The 19,588-nt window shown below is 52.4% G+C and overlaps 3 protein-coding genes across 3 annotated transcripts; 2 read left to right on the top strand and 1 right to left on the bottom strand.

The window, feature by feature from the left end:
- Window positions 1-273: 273 nt before the first annotated feature.
- CSUI_002777 (cct chaperonin gamma subunit) lies at window positions 274-7,772 on the top strand (the record flags this gene model as incomplete). The annotated part of the gene is made up of 9 exons (XM_068062976.1): window positions 274-360; window positions 926-1,048; window positions 1,767-2,276; window positions 3,054-3,408; window positions 4,238-4,337; window positions 4,932-5,047; window positions 6,055-6,150; window positions 6,660-6,823; window positions 7,381-7,772. 9 exons carry the CDS (start codon window positions 274-276, stop codon window positions 7,498-7,500), a joined length of 1,671 nt encoding a protein of 556 aa, XP_067925052.1. The 3' UTR covers window positions 7,501-7,772.
- A 1,128-nt stretch (window positions 7,773-8,900) lies between these two features.
- Window positions 8,901-15,584, bottom strand: CSUI_002776 (aspartate-semialdehyde dehydrogenase). Its single transcript, XM_068062975.1, has 8 exons — window positions 14,614-15,584; window positions 14,009-14,108; window positions 13,197-13,310; window positions 12,288-12,598; window positions 11,448-11,650; window positions 10,896-11,034; window positions 10,604-10,786; window positions 8,901-10,019 (listed from the first exon to the last, which is right to left on the bottom strand). Exons 1-8 carry the CDS (start codon window positions 14,714-14,716, stop codon window positions 9,913-9,915), a joined length of 1,260 nt encoding a protein of 419 aa, XP_067925051.1. The 5' UTR covers window positions 14,717-15,584; the 3' UTR covers window positions 8,901-9,912.
- On the top strand, window positions 15,551-19,377 carry CSUI_002775 (rna pseudouridine synthase superfamily protein). Its single transcript, XM_068062974.1, has 2 exons — window positions 15,551-17,901; window positions 18,159-19,377. Exons 1-2 carry the CDS (start codon window positions 16,503-16,505, stop codon window positions 19,238-19,240), a joined length of 2,481 nt encoding a protein of 826 aa, XP_067925050.1. The 5' UTR covers window positions 15,551-16,502; the 3' UTR covers window positions 19,241-19,377.
- Window positions 19,378-19,588: the final 211 nt, after the last annotated feature.

The following is a 19,588-nucleotide window of genomic DNA, read 5'->3' as shown; positions in this document are numbered from 1 at the left end:
GAAGACAGACGAAGTTTGAGCATATGTTGCCTTTTAAACCCTTTTCTTTCTCAGTGGAGAATATTTTCTCAGTCTCTTGCGTTCTACGGTTCCGCTGTAGTTTAAGAACGTCAAGTGTTGCTGCTTTTGTTGGGGCATCGTCTGCCACCCGGCAACACCTGTGCTGGAGAGGATTCTTGGTTCACGGCTCTTGTCAGACAGGCTTTGATGAGTCGCTTCTAACATAACCTGTTCTCCGACTCCGGATATCTTACCTACCGTACTTGAATCACGATGATTCGACCACAGGGCCGCGTGCTCGTTCTGAAACAGAACACCAAGAGGGAGCAGGGGAGAAAAGCTCAGCTCGCAAACATACAGGTGAGCTTCTCCAGCTAACATATACCTCAGTGAGAGCGGCCACGCTTCTTCCAATGCGTACCTGGTTTGGAAAAGCCGGGGGGGGCTCGCCTCCAATTGCGCTTCGAGGGCACTCCGGAAATGCTGTCGTTCCCCGAAACATCGCGCACAATCGCTAGATCCAATCTCCGGTGTCGACAGCCCGTGCACGATTTACAGACGAAGTGGGTCTTTTTCGGTTTCGTTTTCGTCCGTTGTGTGCTGTACTTAATGTTGTGTTTTGCTGGTCAGTATGGGTTCGGGGGACCAAGTAGGGAACTGGGATAGCCTGCACCTGTTCGCAATTACGCCGTCCCTCATAAACTCTGAGGCTCTAACAGAAACTACAAGCTGCAACCAGGACCGTTTAATGGGGGCCGAAATCGAGACAACAGTATGTCTTTGAGCGATAGTGGCGCTGACTGCAGTGCAGCTGACTGTCCTGGTGTAGGGACCTGTAGCATATCACGTTAAAATTTGTTTTTGTATTTTTTGCCGAGCATGCCTCAGCTCTCTTATTTTATTTTCTTGTTGCTCGTGGCTTCAGGCTAGCAAAGCCATTGCAGACATTGTGCGGACTACGCTTGGACCGTCATCCATGCTCAAAATGCTTCTCGATCCCCTTGGCGGAATCGTCCTCACAAATGATGGTAATGCCATTCTCCGGGAGGTGAGTTCTCAGATTCGTCTCTTGGGTTTTCGATGGCTGCCAATTCTTTTCTTTGCGTCTGTAAAACGGTTAGTTAGCGCACAAAGGGAAGCAGGGTGGACACCAGCAAACTGTTGTCACTGTTACCTCGTGTGCAGGTTGGACTGTTCAAGCTGGCCTTTTCGCTGGAATTGTGTGTGATGCGTGCCTATGTCTGCAACAGAGAGCACTCTTCGTGCAGGTCTTATTATGGAGTCAACAGCACGGATGTCTAGCAAAACATCTGTTACATGTTTCACGAGTTTGTTTGGTGTCTGCTGATGCATGCCTGCTGCGGTGACACCTTCGACTGCGTTGATTAGCCTCTCCTGTCAAGAGTGTTGTATCACACCGTCGTATCATGGAGGTTGTCTTCACTCCTTTCGAATAGCTGTAGCCGGCGGCTTGCAAGGGGTTCAAGTCTTCCTGTTGTGTTAACTTACTACACGGCTAATGATATCAGTCCGAAAGTGACTCCTGTTGGCTACTTTCCCTTTGGCTCTCCCTTGTGCAAGAAAGTTGTCTTCTTGTCTTGCGTACTCACAGGAACACGGAACTGTCATAGATGTGATATTCCCCTTGTGTCGTGTAATAGCCATTGCAGGCGGGAGCGGCAGCTTGCTGTCGTCTCTTTCCAACTTATGGATCTTAATACGCGGCACACGTAAGTAAACGCGGTTCTTTTTTCTTTTGCTCTCAGGTCGATGTGGTTCATCCGGCTGCTCGTACGATGATTGAGTTGTCCCGCACGCAAGATGAAGAAGTTGGGGATGGGAGTACTAGTGTTGTTGTACTAGCAGGAGAAGTTTTATCAAACGCGGTCGATCTTTTGGAGAAACATCAACTGCATCCTTCTATCATATCACACGGATATATGCTCGCTTTGGAGGATGCCTTGAAATACATGAGGGAGATTGCTATTGAGGTGGACACTCACGATGATGAGAAACTACGACAAGTTGTAGACGCATGTCTTAGTACTAAGTTCTCCTCTCGTTGGGAGGGCCGCCTCAGTCGCATAGCTATTGAAGCTGTTAAACAAGTTGATATTACATTGCCGAATGGCAAGAAGGAAATTGACATCAGGAGATACGCCAAAGTAGAAAAGATTCCAGGAGGAGAACTTGAGGAGAGCCGGGTCCTTGACGGCGTTATGGTGAACAAAGATATCACTCACGCAAAGATGAGGCGATATATCGTCAACCCAAAGGTGCGTTTTTGGAAGGCGAATGATCCCTGCACAGGTGCTGAAATCTGTCTCTTGTCCTCCACTTTTTGCAAATCAACATACTCGCTGCACCCTTGGTCACTACTCGTGTCGCTGCGAGTGAGTTTTGTGCAGTCCTGTTAGGCTCTCTTTTTCAAGAGACAGTGGCGAAGACTGACTTCTTGGAGCGCGCCGCTGGAGATTTTTCCTATCTAGTTGACATGTGACGTGATGGTCGACACGAGGAATGGTTCTGTTCTCATTGGGGCTACAGGAAGCATATAAGCAGGAATCGAGAGTGCAGCTCTACAGACTCACAAACGCGAGAACTCAGGACAAATCGAAAAACACGGAGGGCTTTCCCAGGGAGGATTCCTAGGGCTGGTGCTTTCCTCCTGACAGTCTCTGGTTACTGTGTCTCCATGGTTTAACTGCAGTGGTTTCACATTACAACGGAGAGATGAATATCCGAGTAGAAGTGGTAGAACATCAATATAGCTAAAATCGGGTAACAACAGACAGGGTTCTTTCTTCCTGGAGATGGTATTGTATGTCAAACGCTCAGCCAACTTGGAGGAGATAACAGGCACAAGCTTGTGACCAATCTCCTGCTCGCTCTTCGACCGTATTCTTCGGGGTCTTCTCGTTTGGACAGTGACGTGCTGTTCACTCATTCGGCAGGCTATTTTCACGGATTCCCCTACGGCGGCTTTATCAGCGACGTTTGTTGGTGGTTAGATCCGTTTGAGAGTGTTCTGCGTCTGTCGTTACTCCGTTCAGGTTCTGCTGTTGGATTGTCCTCTAGAGTACAAGAAGGGAGAGTCGCAGACGTATGTAGAGATAACAAAGGAAGAGGAATGGTCGAAGCTTCTTGAACAAGAGGAGAAAGAAGTCCGGGCCATGTGCGACGATATCATTGCCAGTGGGTGTAATGTGGTCATTACGGAGAAGGGCGTGAGCGATCTAGCGCAGCATTTCCTAGTCAAGGCTGGGATCAGCTGCATTCGCCGAGTCCGGAAGACGGATAACAATCGAATTGCACGGGTTACTGGAGCCACGATTGTTAACCGGACAGAGGAAATCACCGCTGAGGACGTCGGGACGAAATGCGGCCTCTTCGAAATCAAGAAAATTGGTAAGATGTGCCTTTTCATGTGCACACGCTTGTACGTGTTGAATCAGACGCAGGAACGTTTGCTAACCCGGGGAACAGCAGCTCACCAATTTCATTCATGACCTCTATTTACGGCAAGCTAGCTAGTGACGGCTATTGTTCGCGCTGTGAAACTTCTCAAAAGAACAGGTTGATTCCGTACAGTCTGGAGCAATTGTGTCTTGCCAAGCAGCGTACTCACTTGCACACCTGCAGACCGCCCTGGTCCATTCCATGCATCTGGACGTCTTCGGAATGTGTCACTGGTGTTTCTGTGTTAATTATAGCTGTCTGCCTACGACGACTCTCGCATTTTGAACATACACCCTGTCCAAGCGGTCAGAAGTGGTCAAGCAAGGAAGTTACGCCGAAAGCATTCTCCGTACAAATGTTTTTCAATTGCAACAGATTCTTCATACATCCCCCATAGTAGCTTAGCACACGTAGGACTGCTGTGCACTACGTGCTTGTCAGAACTGTAAGGCGGCGGCTTCTTCGCTGTTTTGTTGGGGTTGCTGTATGCATATGTGGATACGGAATTTATGCTTCCATGTATAGCTGCTTAGAATGCGTTCGTCGTAGAGGGAGATCCTGATCCGCCGCCATCACTCCCATATGCAGCATTCATCACCATATAAGTGTCTGATCGAAATCTTGTTATGCGCGAGTGGTTGTCAAGGTTTCACACCTGTTCCGTAGCAAAACGTTTTTTAGCCCGTTCCTCCATTTTTCGGGATGAAAATACTTGCGAAGCTTTTCAGTGTGCTCCCGTGAATTTTGTCCGTGCTTTCTCTACTTCGCATCTCTAAAGGCGACGAGTACTTCATGTTCCTTACGAAATGTAAGGAGAAAGGCGCGTGCACTATTCTTCTCCGTGGTGGGAGCAAAGACGTTCTCAACGAAGTTGAAAGGTAAACGCTAGTGAGGAGGGCGCAGGTTTTCATACTCCACTACAGATCCGTTGCTCGCGAACTTCGGTCTGAGCACACATTTTGTGTTCGGCCGTCGGTGCGCGCTCGACGTTTGCATTCGGTTCTGGGGACTGCTCACGTCTTCCTTTATACTTATACGTATATATCCTTGGTACACTCGGCAAAGATGCGCTTCTTGCGGAGTATGCGATTCTTCCCCGAGTGTCAGTAGTGTTGTTCTAAATTCTTCCCAAGAGAGCTTATTTGAGGGAGGCATCGGTCCAGCTTCCGCCAGCACGCTAACGTTTCGATATTTGCAGGGAGAAAGATACGAGGCAGGAATAGAGACGGAGTCAGAGTTTCTCGTAGGGTAGCTCGTCTTTTTTTTTCCTATATTTTTAGCCGCAAACTTTTGTATGGTACCGCATTTGCTATGGAAAAAGAGATATTGAGGCATTAGGCATGTCCGAAGCCTTCCATTTTGTTGCATCCAGCCGTTGATCTGCAAGAGCTCGTTTCGCGTTCTCTCGCCTTTTGACAGCGTCAGTGTTTGTCTTCGGTGTTCCTCGGCTTTCTCACTTCGTCTGCGGACAGGAATTTGCAAGACGCGATGAATGTTACTCGTAACATTTTGCTCGAGGGTAAACTCTTACCTGGCGGAGGTTCAGTCGAGATGGCAGTCTCTGCTCGTCTGCTTGCGAACGTCAAAAGTAAGCAAGTCCCATTGTTCGAAACCATTTATACCTGACAGTCTGATTCCCGTGGAGTTCCTTATTTCTGCCTCGTTCCTATGGGAGATGCGTGCTGAGATCGGAGACCCCTAAAACAGTCTGGGCGGTTCTAGCACGCTTCATATCCTACGGTATCTTACGGTGCCGGTTATGTCTGTTGGAACAGTGCCGTCTTACCATGAGCGGGTCGTGCCTGTTGAGGACCGGTTGAGTGCGGCAGAGACGCATTGCAGGTACAGGCACCCGCTACTGCGTGTTCCAACGCCAGCGGTACGCAAGTTTATTGAAAGAATGGTTAGCAGAAGGCTCAAGGCTTCTGTCTTTCACGAAGAATTGTTTCTCTCGTTCACCGGCTTCCAGGGTGATTCCCTGGCGCGCATGCAAACATTTGCTGCATAACTTAGTCGGTAGCGCGCAGTCAAAAATATCCACTAGATGTTGAGCTGTTGCATTGCGAAGTGGGAAGAATAGGCCGACAACTCACCGAAGTGGTACAGTTGAGCTGACGGGTTAAAGAAGGACGTCCTTGGGAAGCAATGATGAAGATGGTCGTGACAGGAGTGTTAACCTTCGTGGATACCCTTTTCGCATCAACCAGTCCCCTCGTGCATTCGCACTCGAGTAGCACCTAAATGAGGCGTTCTGAGAAGGCCCGTATCTTGTCCAGGACTGACAAGTCTGAGACCAGCGGGTGCAGGGCAGTTCTCTGGACGTCCCGACTTCAGGCGGTTCCCTCACTTTGTTGAGGGGAACCAGTTGTGATACAACAGCAGTGATTTCGTTCTGCTTTTCTCTTTCTTTTATCGCACCTGTCGTGTTACTGGCAGAAGCGGACAGTTTCCTGAAGAGTGTCGTTTCTTGAGGCTCGTTCACTTCAGTTCTTGCGGTTTCACACACACACAGGTGAGTGTGTTTCACAGGTGCATTCATGCCTTGTCTGTAACTTCTTCTTCGCCACCACTTCTGTTTTCACTCTGCACCTACAGACGTAGACTCAGTAAAACAATACCCGTACAGAGCGGTGGCGAATGCTCTGGAGGTTATTCCGAGGACTCTGGCGCAGAACTGCGGTACGAGTGTGGGTAAGTCTGCAGAGTGCAGGATTCAGCTTGTGTCGGTTGCTAATCGAACTGTCATGACGCGTAGGAGGGTGTCTAGGGAGCTCAGAACTGAGGATCTGTTGTTTCTGTGTTTGCCTAGTATTATGTTAATGAGAGCATAGAACAAATGCGGCGCCTGTGAGTGCCTACTTTTCTTGAGATTTCTAGCACAGATAGAGCGAGTTGACTTGGGTCATGGCGGAAAAAGACAGTTGCCCGCCGTGGTGCCCCGGGTGAGATCCTAGTAGCAACATTCGCAGTTTCCTGCAGTTCCACTGTCCGTCGCCAGCACGAAGCACGAGCTGAAAATGATTCTGTCCCACCCTGAAGGGAACGGAAAGCTGTCACCGAGAAATGACTGCATGTGGGAAAGCGTGTGTGATCGACCGGATGTGGAAACTCGTCCCATATCTTCACCAGAGCGTGGCTCTTACTGCTTTCGCTGTAACAGCGTTTTATTTCTGTGCGGTGTGTGTGTGGACGGTTTTCAGTGAAAGTCATGACCGAGCTTCGGTCGAAGCATGCACCCTGCTCAGCTGATAGCGTCAAGTACGGTGTCGACGGGGAGACCGGGGCTATAATTGATGTGGTCCAGGAGCAAATATGGGATAGCTTGGCGGTGAAGCAACAAATCTTCAAGACAGCGATCGAGGCAGTAAGTTACCTAATGCGTTTCCTTTTTTCCCGGTGCGTTTCATTTCTTCGTGTTGGAGTTAAATTCCAGGGGAAAGTAGGTTCGTCTTACTTCGCTGAAAGCCCACTATTTAGCTCGGACAAGCATGACCGATCTCAAGGAGTAGCGGTGGCTATTCTACAAGTGCCGAGCCAGCGTGTCTACTCCACGGGGAAAGCTAAAAAGGATTCTCCGCACGCACTCACCCATTACATCAGTACTCAGTACGGTTGACTGGCACCCGGTCGATTGCAAGAGAATGTGCATTAGCCTGTCACGTTGAGTCTGAATCACACAAACTGAGGCTCAGCCTAACAGACCGTACTGCTGCCTGTGGGCTTAAGGTCCTTTTTTCGGTCGCGGAAACAAGTGATCTGCACATTGTGCCACCCGGCCAGAACTGCACGATCACGAAGGCCAGCCGGTATGTCCCGGTGTCTTCTAACCTATCTTTGCCCTGGTCGGCCGCTGTAGTTTCCATTATCTTCTCGGTGGTTTTTGTACTTCATGCTCTTTACATGCCGTTGGGGTGTTTGCAGGCTGCTATGTTGCTGCGCATCGACGACGTTTTATCGGGTGTGCGGAAAGAAGGCGGTGGCAGCGGCGGCGACAATCCTGACATGGATCCGGAGACCTTCGGTGACGCCCGCGACGGATGAGGATCTCTGGGATTTTTTAAAAAAAAAAAAACTTTTGTATCTGTACTCTATCACTCTAGAGCAATAATTTTGACAAAAGTGGCCTCTCTCGATGTGTTGTCTCTTGTTTTACATCGAAGCCCCAAGCTAGGGTAGTAGTGGTGAGGCACTTCGTGATGCTGCATTACAAGTCTGTGCTGCCTGTGCCCGTTGCTCATTCGTGCAATGGTTCTTGGCTCCAACCTTCGTCACCATTACGACTTGGTAAGCTTTAAACAATTATTTGTGGGGATCTTGTCTGGAGGGGCGTTGCTGCAGCGGCGGACACTGCAGAGAAGACGCAGAGCTCCGCTTTTGAGCAGGTAAGCGAATCAGCCTCCCTTCCATGGTGTTGCAGTAAACGCCGAAGCTGGCGCGTCTGCGGAGCAAAGGTCAGGTAGCGAAGCGTCCAGGAGGATTTCTGCTGGTCAACTGCAGCCCGTCGCGAGCCGCTGACCTGGCCCGGTCGGCCTCGTTTTTGCGTAGATCCAGACTCTTTCGTGAAACACCGATCCTCTCGCCTGTAGCCAGTTACTGTATCGCTGAGCGTAGGCCATGCACAAATTTGGTCGGTGTGGGTGACGAATTCAGCCAGCAAGACTGGACGAACTGCAGAAATAGTGATGGCGTTTGTTTTGGGCCGTCGGATAGCGACTGGTATCTGAGAGAAGAGTGCCAGCAAGCGCGGACCTCGTCGAGTACTGTAAGCTCTTGCTGCCGCGGCTGCAATGCGTTCCAAAAGTAGTCCAGAAGTTGAAAAACGACGCGCGGCAGGGGGAAAGCGGAAGGCCCATCGTGCTGATTCTCTTCGGAAAGAGTGTCCTCACGATAGTCGCTGTCCTCTCCCGGACGTGCCAGGCTCGGCCTTTCGCCAGGCAAAAGGAGAGGGACCTGAATTCCAGTTTGAACCACGCACAGTGCCCGTGCAAACTGGACGAGGACTTGATCTGGACTTTTTGTTAGTCATCCAGACTAAAGTAAAACGGATGCACCCGTGGGCGAGCCTTTCACGGTGAAGGCTGCCTCCCATCTCTGCAGACTGTTTGGTTTTTACGCGGTCACGGCGAGTCGATCGTCTCACACTACAGCTGGTGGGTCATCACGTGAGCTGCGAGACGCTTCAGTGTACCGTGTAGCCGTTCTGTTTCCAGTTGACGAGCTGCGGCGTACCTTGCTGAGTCGGAACCTGCTCGAGGGCCAGCCCGCCTGTCAGGGTGCTGCGACTCTGATGATACACCACCTAAACGGTATGAGTCGAACGGAGAACAGTCCAAGCGTCCCGATACAACGTTCCACTATGACCAGACAACGGAGACCCCGGATCCGAACTGCTGAAAAAGCAGTGCCACCTTCGCCGTCGAAGGTTCACGGGGGAGTCATGAGACACCGCTGGCACAACAATCTTAGCTCATTCGCTTTTACGGCGCACGAGACCTTGGCAGGGCTCAACGCGCCTCAGGATGCTTCCGATGTTGACCCTGTCAAGACTTTCAATCGCCGGATGATGTCCGCCTCCGCGAAGCAGCGAGGAGACACGTACCCGGTCACGCTCACGCACTCATCGGTGCTGGAGTTCTACAAAGAGTGAGCTTCAAACAACGCTTCACAGCTGAGATACATCCCGGGCGTATAGTCGGCGGATGCCGCTCAGCCACGGAGCTGCATACTGTGCTCCCCCTGCTGGCGTCGCAGGGTTGCTGGCTCTCTGATCCAGGAGAAGGAAACTGCGAGCAGTTCTGCAACGGTGAAGACCGCCCCCTGCAGCAGCAAGCTGGGCAGACTGGGAAACGATTTCTACGCGGCGATCTCTGGTGAAAGAATAAAATGAGTTTTCCTCTCTCCGGAGATGGTCGGATAAGTGTGATTCCACAGACGGTGCGCTGTGAGCAGCGTGAGCTATCGATCTTCTATTTATCTGACTAGGACTGCCCCTGTCCCGGTCGGTGCCCTTTTCGTGAGCGGCCGCACCGAAATCGGTTTAGACAGCTCAGACCAAGCACTAGAATACCCCCCCCCACTGGGTTTTTCTTACTGAGAGCGTGACGGACAGAAGACAAAGCAGGCATCGCCACCTCCTGACCTGATACAACGCTCCCCCCGGGCATGCTGGCGAGTATTCAGTTCCCGGAATGCAACCGCGGTCCAACTTGAGCCTCCTCCTCCGTCAAAATAACCATCCCTCCCGAGCGGAGTGAGACCCGAATTTCCGTCCAGTATGCTCTCCAGTCAAATCGGGGCTCCAGTGTTACAGAGCGTTCTAAGTTCAGCGTATATGGGCCGAACGCAGAGCAGGCTTCTTCTCATCGCCCCCGCTTATGACCGTAGTGCTCCAGGAGCCTGATCACTTCTTTGTCCGGCGCACTGCGAACTGGCTACCTTTTCGGAAACATGCGACTATGGACAGGACACTGGCTCTAGAATTCCGTCTTGGTTGTTCGGATCCCGAATCATGCCGCGGTGCAAGGCAAGCTCCGCGTTCAAGATCGCACAACCAGCTGCTCCTGCAACCATTTCACAAGCAGACACCGGCAAACGCACTGCCTGACAACAGAGTGCCGGAACAGCTCGCGCGGCACAGCCACACAGATATGCATGGACTGCTTCAGATGTTGTTTTCACAACGTGTGCACCCACATAATCGAGCACAGAAAACTCGTGCGGGTGTTGTCCTGTTTGTAAGGAACAAAAATGCCATCTTACGGCGGACTGGTTCCCACTTGCCTAAGCCGGACTTCCGACACGCATCTGAGGAGATACAGCACCACGCAGTGTTGCACTTTGTTGCCTCGGGTTCGGAACGGAGTGAGAAGTTAGCATTCGGCTTACGCACAACTGAGTCATCTACAAGGAATCAAACTCGCTTTGCATGGGTGGACGTATTTTTGACGCATCGGAGTGTACGACGAGCATTACAACACGTAATTCGTCTTCACTGACCCTGACTGATCCCTGTCAGAACTCGTGACTGTGACAAATTCCACTTGTATTCGCCACTTTTTTCAATCTTGCGAAGATAATTGGAGCTGCCTAAACAAATGCAGGGACACATTTCTTCCCCACAGGTGGGCAGCCGGCCCAGTCGTACCTAACACAGTGTTGTGGACAAGTGTCGTGAACTTGACACTCCACGTCTTCGAGTGCACCAAGAACTTTGCTTTGACAGGGCCGACTGAAACCGACATCCCGTTCCCTCGTAGCCTGTCTATGCGGGGCTGCGGACGGCTGGGGTCCTCGCAAACTAAGATCACCTGAGATAACCGAAAGGGAGCTGCAACACACAATTCAAACTGTGATCCAACATGATCACCAGCAGTCTTTTCTTGGTGGCCGCACCCGAGCGAGATCACCTCCAGGGGAAGTGCAGAAGCGAATGTTACTGACTTGTGTGGGGCAGGAGGGCAAAGCGGTGACTTCTTTTGGCGGCTCAAATGCTCCGAGGACGGAGGTGACCTCCGCGGCGACCTTCAGTGGATCTGCAGTGTCGGGAAAAGCGTTCGAGGGAAAGTCCACAGTCACCTGTAGGAATGCCACACACCAGAAAGAACAAAACGTCATTGAGGCGGGTCTTCATGTTTCCAGCGAACTGGAAGGGAGTCCTGGATTTCCGAACCTCGGCACTTTCCCAACGTTCTCCTCCAGTCAGACGCATGTGTGTCGATCGTGCCCAACCAGAAACAAACTCCCGCATATGCAACTGTGCACAGGAGCAGAGAGTACTGAGGATTTGCTTCATAGCATCTCTGATACACGTGACTGTGCAAACACGTCGAAACGGACAAATGCACAGACCCTGTCCATAAGAGTGCAGCTACTCCTTTGCATACGCGCGAACACAGGCTCTGCCGCCATATCGCAAGTTCTGCGACTGAGTAACCGGAGCAGGGACACCGACCAGCCTAAGAAATCCTCCGAAACTCCCTGAGTCTCACCGTCACGGTATGTCCATCGACGACGGGGACCCGATGGCACATGGCAACACTCTCGAACGATGCAGACTGGATGGAGCGGCCTGCGCTCCCCAGTGACCCCAGCATTTTCTGAGGCTCACGCTCAAGTTTCTCTTCTTCCCCGGAGATGAAGGGAATGACATTGTCTACCATATCCATCGCACTCAATCCTGGATAGCCTGCGCCTGTCGATACGTACAAAACATTGTACAGAGTATTGTCATGCCGCGGCCGGTTGGCGTCACTCTTAGCTTCTCAAACCGTTCGGGAACAAGGATACCCTCCCAGGGCGCCCCAGAGTTCCGAATGGATTCCGAAATGGCACTGGCCGCGGCGAACAACCTTTTGTGATCAGGCATCTGACACAAAAAAGAATGAGGCTTTAGCGTAACTGACATTTTTTGTCTGCGATACAACGAAGGCCCGCTGCACTACAAGCGCGTGGTCGTTACGCGCTTCCAGGAGTCAAAAGCATCCAGAGAGCTCAGCATCAATGCAAAAACAGAGCCGGCGGGCGGCCCCTTGCTTCCAGGGTGGGCTGTCTACGTTCACGGGTGCTGACACGGAAGTCTGCATGCATAATCTGAGATAATGGATCAGAGATCTGGCCGTCCTGCTGCTGTCTCTGTTGGAAACTTCTGCTTCCTAACCCTTCTCACTCTATTGGAAGGACCGCATCAACGTGGCAGCCCTGTGGACTCCACAGACTCCAAAAAGTCCGTTCTTTTTGTCTTAAGACACACCGACCGCTGCTCCTGTCATTGATGTACAAGTACACGAGGCGGTAGGGGGTGCTGCTATTCTTAGGTGCAGGGTACTCACCCGAAATGGCTTGCAATGTCGCTATAGAGAGCCGAGTGATACCCCATCTGTCAAGCAAGGGGCGCAGAGCTACAACTAAACCCGTGCTAGCGCAGTTAGCATTTGTGACGATCCCTCCTCGAGCCTTCACGTAGTGGGCCTGCGCCCGTACAACGTCTAGTAGAGGGGCATTTACGTAGGGAAGCAGGATAGGTACATCTGGGTCCATGCGGTGGGACTTCGCATTGCTGAAAACCATGAAGCCTTCTCTAGCGAAAAGTTCCTCCAGCTCGTCAGCAGCGGCAGCATCCAGAGCCGAGAAGATTAAAGCGCTGGAGACAAAGCGCACAGAAGTAAAGCGCAACTACGTTTACAGGAAAGGCCCCGACAGGCGGACTGCAACCCGAGTACCCGATGACGGACGCTCGCGGCGGAGGACACTGACGCGGACACAAGACGGTGTCTTAAACCGGAAGCAGCTGGAAAGCACTGAATCTCCACGGTCGGTCCTGTTCCTGCGACGAAGGACACACTACCACAACACATCAACAGCCTTGGGGTAGTACCGAGAGTGATTGTACGTGTGCGCGTTCACCGAGCGTGTAACTTCTAGACACTCGTCACAACGGGAGAGCAAGCGTCGTCGGCGTATCCACGGAGAAAAATCGATAGCGCGTCTTGCTCCATGAGCTGACTGGAGTTTATTGGGAGCGAATGCCGGCAAGCGCCTGTGAAATCCCGCCATCTACGGCAAGGAGGCGTCAGTCAAGGAGAAAGCGGCGGCGGAAAGGGTTCGCTCCTACGAAGCTTCGTCATACAGGAAGAGACATAAGAAAGCCGTATGCATTTCAGTTTCTGCAAACAAGATGGGGAATACCAGGAGTGAAAAACGGAACATACCAGGGCCGCGCCTTTCTCGTTTATGCTTACCATCCCTTCTGCCTGAAGAGCGCCGGACAAGTGCACTCGAGGACGGTCATCTGGAGAATTTCCTCCGTCAGGGCCTTGTCGTCATCTTGGCGCCACGTCACCGCTTCTGCGAAGCTAGCGAAGAGAGAGGATTGTGGGACATAGACACGCACATTGCCTTGAGCATAGTGGCTCTCTTGGGAAAAGGTGGAGGGAAAGACTCAAGTTTTATGTAGATGATACAAACTTGGCTTCGCCTCCCACCACTACCCGAACGGAGGTATATACTCCGCCCACAGCGGCACACTGAGCCAAGAGCACGTTTGTATCTCTTCGTACGAACAGGCATCTGCATATGCATGTGGGCTCTCCGGAGAGTGTGCGGAGCAGCTCCACGGTGTCCTCAAGCGAGTGGCGGTGGAGCGGATGCAAGAGGGCACGCGGCGCTCAGGGTGGGGGATGAGAATACCCGTCTACACAGATCTTACGTGAATTCCGCTTTGCGAGCGCTTGTAAACAGAAAGAGATCCAGAGAAAGAGAAAACGCCTACGCGAGTATATACGTGGTGCCCATCGTTCCAGAGACGACTCATGGCCCGCCGACGTGAGTAGCCAGTAGGCTCTATCAAGGTGATTTCTGTTGTCGTCTTCCCCTCGGCCAGCTGGCCACACAGATACTGGCACCGCGTACGACGATGTGCACATCAGTACTTTTCTGTCACCTAGCCGGAGATGCGGACTCTCCGACCTGTGAATGCAGTCGAGTTTCTCTGTCTCACACTTGTTTTCAGTCAAACATCTTCTTGTTGCCATAGCCATCCTCTGTAACTCACCGCTTCCCTGCTGATCGACTGCTGCCCCCGACAGCAGCCACGCGAAAGTAGGGGTGGTTATGAAGAAGACAAAGAAAACGTTGCCCAACTGCACCTGTGGCTGCACAGAGACACCACAGAAGGCCTTGCCGGGTATATAGACAGTAATATACGGAAGGCCAAGACGGCAAAACAAATACGCACGAGCACTCTCTCTCGCTGCTGCTGAGGAGTGCATGGCGTATGTGCGGAGCTTTCCGCGGACCGCACACCACTTTTGCTAACCCCGGAAAACAAGTTGCGCTGCCCAGTCGCAACCAGAAAACCTGGTGTTCAGCACACCAGTGGTGACCCCCAGAGTACGCTCACACACGCGCGGAGGTTACAGCATACGTGCATGTATACAGGGGACAGCCGACCGCGAGAAGCACAATGAGAAGGCTCCCGGTCAGCGAAGAAGAGTGTTTGAGATGCAACCAGGAGAGATCCTAACCACGCTGCAGAATCCAAGACAAAAGAAAGTGTCTCTTGATGCGCTACTCCGACCCACGAGAGAACTTCGAAATTGAGGGAAAGACATCTTTTTGCTGCGTGAAGAGGTCGGTGAAACAACCGAAGAAGCTTACCCCCAAGAACGCCGACCTTTACGCGCTTGCACGCGTCTGCGGGTATTGACGACGCGTTGGTCTCGACTTCCTGATTTTTATTGGATGCACCTGCAGACGCCATTATGTACTTTTTCAAGGCCGACCTTTCCCAATATGTTGATACCGACGTTGGGGTGTGGGATTGTCTAGTCCCCTAAACGGACACCACTGAGCGCCTAAACTAGCCCAGTGAAGCTTTCTAATTCCATGAAGAAGTTGCACAGGCCCGAAGCAACTACGATCAAGCAAAGCGCCACACCACAAGGACGGCTAGCTTGATTCGGGATTGTAACCGAAGGACTTCTGATGACATGAAACACTTCCCGGATATGATAGTTGGGGACGAGCCTCGAAGAAGCCACAAAAGAAAGAAAGGACCTGAGCCTGCCGACTTGTTATGGGAGAGAAGGATTCCGCATGGCTACAGGCGCTGTCCGTTACTGAGTGCAAGGGAAGGAGGTACTTCTTTGGAGGGAGAAAAGAACAGGGAGGGGTTGGAGACTTGGGAGAGAACACCGCCCACACAGTGAGTATTGTCTTCCTTGTAATCCGGAGAGCATCAACCTTTGTCACGCATCGTCTGTGTAGAGACGGTCTCTCGAAGCAGATGCGCCAAACAGCCAACCTGGGTGTGCTTCTTTACCCGAAGTCGCTAGCGCCTGCCGAAGTATTGTTCTAGTCAGTCGCCAGCTTGACAACTCAGACTGCGATAAGAGCCTCTGGAAAGAATCCAGCATCAACCTGAAGCCAGTATTCCCGCGGGGAACAGAGTCAGGTGCACCCGAGGCCGTCAACAACAGTGTGTTCCAGTTGAACACAATCGTATGCCGTAGAGTTGCCGACTGGAGCCGCATGCACTCGGGAGACTTCCTGCAGGCAAACGGGGAAAAACGTACGGACCGCAAATCCTCGGTGTAGCAGCTACCAGAATAGCGAACTAAGTAAGACTGTCCTCAATGTGTCCTATGTCGAGTCAGTCTGATAAATTGCCCTCTGCTGAGCGTCCCCGCTACGCTCGAAAGGTGCCGGAGCTAGAATAAGGCCGGGACTTGCATGCGCTTGCTGTCTCCTTGAGGTTGCCGACTTGGCGCCAGTTCCGTGTAGGCGGTCCTTTATTTTTAAGTCCGCCTGCTTTTGTCTGGATGTTGGAGCGCAGTCCCCTTTCCCTTTCTTTTCCATTCCCCTTTTCCTCGAGCCGTGTTGAGCTCTTGTACACAGTTCACAAGGTGGGTTGTTACCTTGTGCCGTAAATGGAGTTAGCACGTCAAAGCTTGTGACCAACCGGTCAGAGTGCTAGTTACCACGTCGAGGGACAAGGAGACCGCGAGTGCCCACTTGCCCTCGTCAGTCTGCGCTCCTACCTACGTACCAGTCCCCAACTTTCTCGGTCTCCTCGCTCCCAGTGTGCTTCTGCTAAGAGGCGTACATCGGGAACGCAGGAGTGAAGATAAGGCCGTGTTGTATATGGTAGATTCTACTCGAAGACGGAACAGTCCCGTAGTACGTCTCCGTAAGAAATAACTTTTGATTACCGGCTTGACAAAGGACAATACTACACTCGGGAATGGCGTTCTCGGTGTCGGTGTTTCTGTCGTCCACACTATACTGGCGTTATCCTGGGATCTAATAAAGATTCCGCATTGAGGTCTCGTGGTCGAGGTGAAAAGTCCAGGATAAGTGGTACCGTAAGACGCCGGTGTGGCAATGTGTATGCGTCGTCTTCTGTCACCCTTCGCTGCATGTAGGAGGCAAGTTCGCCCCGTCTCCACTCGCTCGTTCCTCAGAGAGATTCGTCTTGTTTCCATTCCTCCCTATCACCCGTCATTGCCGCATAGAGTCTGCACAACGGAGAGGCTCAGATTTGTCGAATGAGAAGGACGCGCTTTGTCCGGCTGCTTCTTTGGTTTGTTATCTTCCGTCTCCTGCTCTTTTTCCCTCCCTTGGATGTCACATTTTCCTTCGTTCTGAGAAGACCTAGCCTGGGGGGCCCAGTCAGTGTGCACGATCGTTTAGTTTTAACGGCGCGCTGCGCGGTCTATAGGGAGATAGTAGGGTACGCTTCGGTGTTAGGAACATGGACAGACAAAGGACACGCAGGGAAAAATATTTTCCTCGGCAGCGTCCCCCTTAATGCTTGTAAAACTCGCCGTCCTCACAGACAGCCACCCTGCACATGTGCATCTACCTTTTCTCTTCCTTCTTTTGGTGCGCCTCACCAGAAGGAGGCAGGAGGCGCTCCTTCAGTTGGTCCAGGACACAGAAAGTGTTCTTACCCTCACACGACGTACACAGCCCCGGTATCTCGCGGCAGTCATCAGTCAACCGCAAGACTTGATATCGTCTTGTCAGATTTTCTTGGCATTTCTCGGACTCTGGCGGCAGCTCACTTTATACGCGGAGAGAGGGTATGGGTAGATGATAAGCTGTGCGTCTCCCCAGGGAAGCGTGTTAAAGCAGGGTCTAAAGTTTCGTTTTTACTCGCATGTGTCTGTTGTAAGGGGAGCGCTGCCCAGGGCTCTGAGAGGGCCAGAGAGGAGACAGAAAGTGTTCAAGAAGAAAAGGCAGCTCCAGTTTCGTGCAGAGTAGCACACCCTGTTACTTGTGGCGAGGAGGTGGGACTTGGTGTTATCGAGTGCGAAAACGCAAAAGACACGGCGGGGAGTGGGGACGGCTTGATGCTTGCACCGGACGCGAGGGTGCCACAAAGAAGTATAGCCGTGAAGGGTACAGCGACCGGCTGTGAGGCTGGCAACGGACAGCACACTAACAGGGTCAGTAATCTATCTGAGGTCGCCGCTCTTATACGATGCCGTCTTCATGAGTTAGTGCCCGATGCGTCACAAAATGGAGAGGCAAAGCAGCGAGGAGAGGCGGAAGAAGGCCGGGGAGAACAGCCACTTTCACTCCGAAGTGATCAGAGCTCACAATGGGGACGCTCAGCACCAGGAAAAGGGCTATCATGCTCTTCGCAAGGAAGAAAGACAGCCGGTCTCCCGAGCGTGCGAACGAGTTCAGGAATCGATGCGAGCATCTCTCGCATTGATGATCCCACTGCAGCGAGCTTTTGTGGTTCCGGAATCCTTGATTGCGGGGTGCAGAGAGAAGGAAACTCCTCGTCCGGCCCCTCATGGATGCTCCGCGACAGCAGTGCGCTGGTAGTCCTGCCCGATGAGAGGAAACTCCAGATTCTGTACGAGGACAAGGATATCATGGTGGTCAACAAGCCTGCGGGTTTGCTGACCCATCCGCCTGCATTGACTCTACGGAGTAAGTATGGTTGGATGCCGGATGGAGTGTCAGGTAGAGGCGCTTCAAGCGCGGTAACGCAGCGCTGCTTCGGGATTCAGATGAGTTTCTGTTTTGCCTGAAACCGAAGATCGGGGTAAGGTAACCCCAGAGACACAGGGGGCCTCGTAGTACCCATGACGCGGTAGTCGCATATTCGAGGTGTAACATTGAAAGATTTAGCGCCTGTCCGTAGGCGAAAGAGTTGGTTCGTCTGGTATCCATGGGTTTGCTCGCAGATATCAGCCAGGCGAACGCGAACGGCTCGGTCGTGCACCGTCTATTCCACCACTTCCTGGTATCGAAGGAGCCATTTCCAGAAACACTAAAGCCTCTTCTAGAACGTGCGGCCTTGCTTCTGTCCGGAACGGCAAGCGAGCGTGCTGGTTCATTCCTCTCCTTGCATAGGGATGACGGGATAAGCGTGGGCCAGGGGGCCACGGAGAACAGCAAACCGCCAACGAGCTTAGGTCTGCCTCTGAGCTGTTTGGGACGGCTCCAACCAGCATCACTCTGTCTTCCAGAAATCGTAAGCAGGCCGCATGCAATTGTACATCGGCTTGATATTGGTACCACAGGGGTTCTCGTTGTTGCCAAGACGCTGTCAGCGGCGACGAGCCTCCGTCGTCAGTGGAGCCAAAGACGTGTGGTCAAGGGCTATGTCGGTGTGTGCACTCCAGAAATGACAGCAGCCCAGACGGTTGATGCTGCGATAGGAAGGCACCCCAAAATTAGAGCTAAAATGCAAGCCGTCGGTGACTCAGCCGATGTGGAATCCGGGGAAATGGGAGACGTAGAACATCCACAACCCGGTTACATCAACAATTTTAAAACAGCCGTTTCGATATTTCGTCCCCTAGGAGGCAAAGGCGGATGGGGAGTATTTGGTGCCCTGGCCCTCACAGGACGTACACATCAGATCCGCGCACATCTGGAATTCATCGGTCACCCTCTCCTGGGTGACACAGTTTATGGAAGCGACGCAGAAAACAGTAGGCTTCAGGCCCTTCTGTCTAGTTCTGAGGACCGCGGAGCAGACGTGGGGAATAGTCGCTCTCGGAAGCTTCCAGATCGATGCCGGGTGGCCGGGCAGCCTGGAGTGTCAGAGCGAACCGGACAGCATGGCATTTTGCGCCAGCGACCACTCCTCCATGCGTATTTGCTTCGATTCTCTCACCCCACCACTGACGCAGCCCTCACGTTCAAGGCTCCATTGCCAGGAGACCTTCTGCGCATTATGAAACACTTGGGCGTCGAGTGGAAAGATGGAGACAGCGTCTTCGAAAGCATGACCACTGCTTGCGGCTCGTGGGACGGATAGGTACGGTCCAGCGGCCACCGCTCTATCTTGGTCGGAGCAGCTGGAGGCTGCTTCCCGAGTTCTCGTTGCAAGTGTGAACGTCATTGCCTCCGTGTGTGTCGTCTTGCATCCAGTTTCTTGTCGCTGCAAAATGACAGACCCCTACCCGGCAGAGTTGCACGAAATTGCGTGTGAGCCCGGCGCGGATGTTTGCGGTCGAGCGCACGCCAGGTAATGCATTTGGGAAGGCGGGCTCGTCACCCGACCGCGAGTGACACTCGCTCACCACGTGCGTTCCGAGGGCGTCCGAGTATGTATGGAAGCCCGGGAGCTCGACAGTTCCAGTCTTGCGGCTTAGACTTGCAGGAA

The sequence above is a fragment of the Cystoisospora suis genome (assembly GCF_002600585.1).
Source record: "Cystoisospora suis strain Wien I chromosome Unknown contig_1157, whole genome shotgun sequence".
Lineage (NCBI taxonomy): Eukaryota > Apicomplexa > Conoidasida > Eucoccidiorida > Sarcocystidae > Cystoisospora > Cystoisospora suis.
The sequence above is the reverse complement of the archived record's forward strand: the minus strand, read 5'-3'. Positions and strand labels throughout refer to the sequence as shown.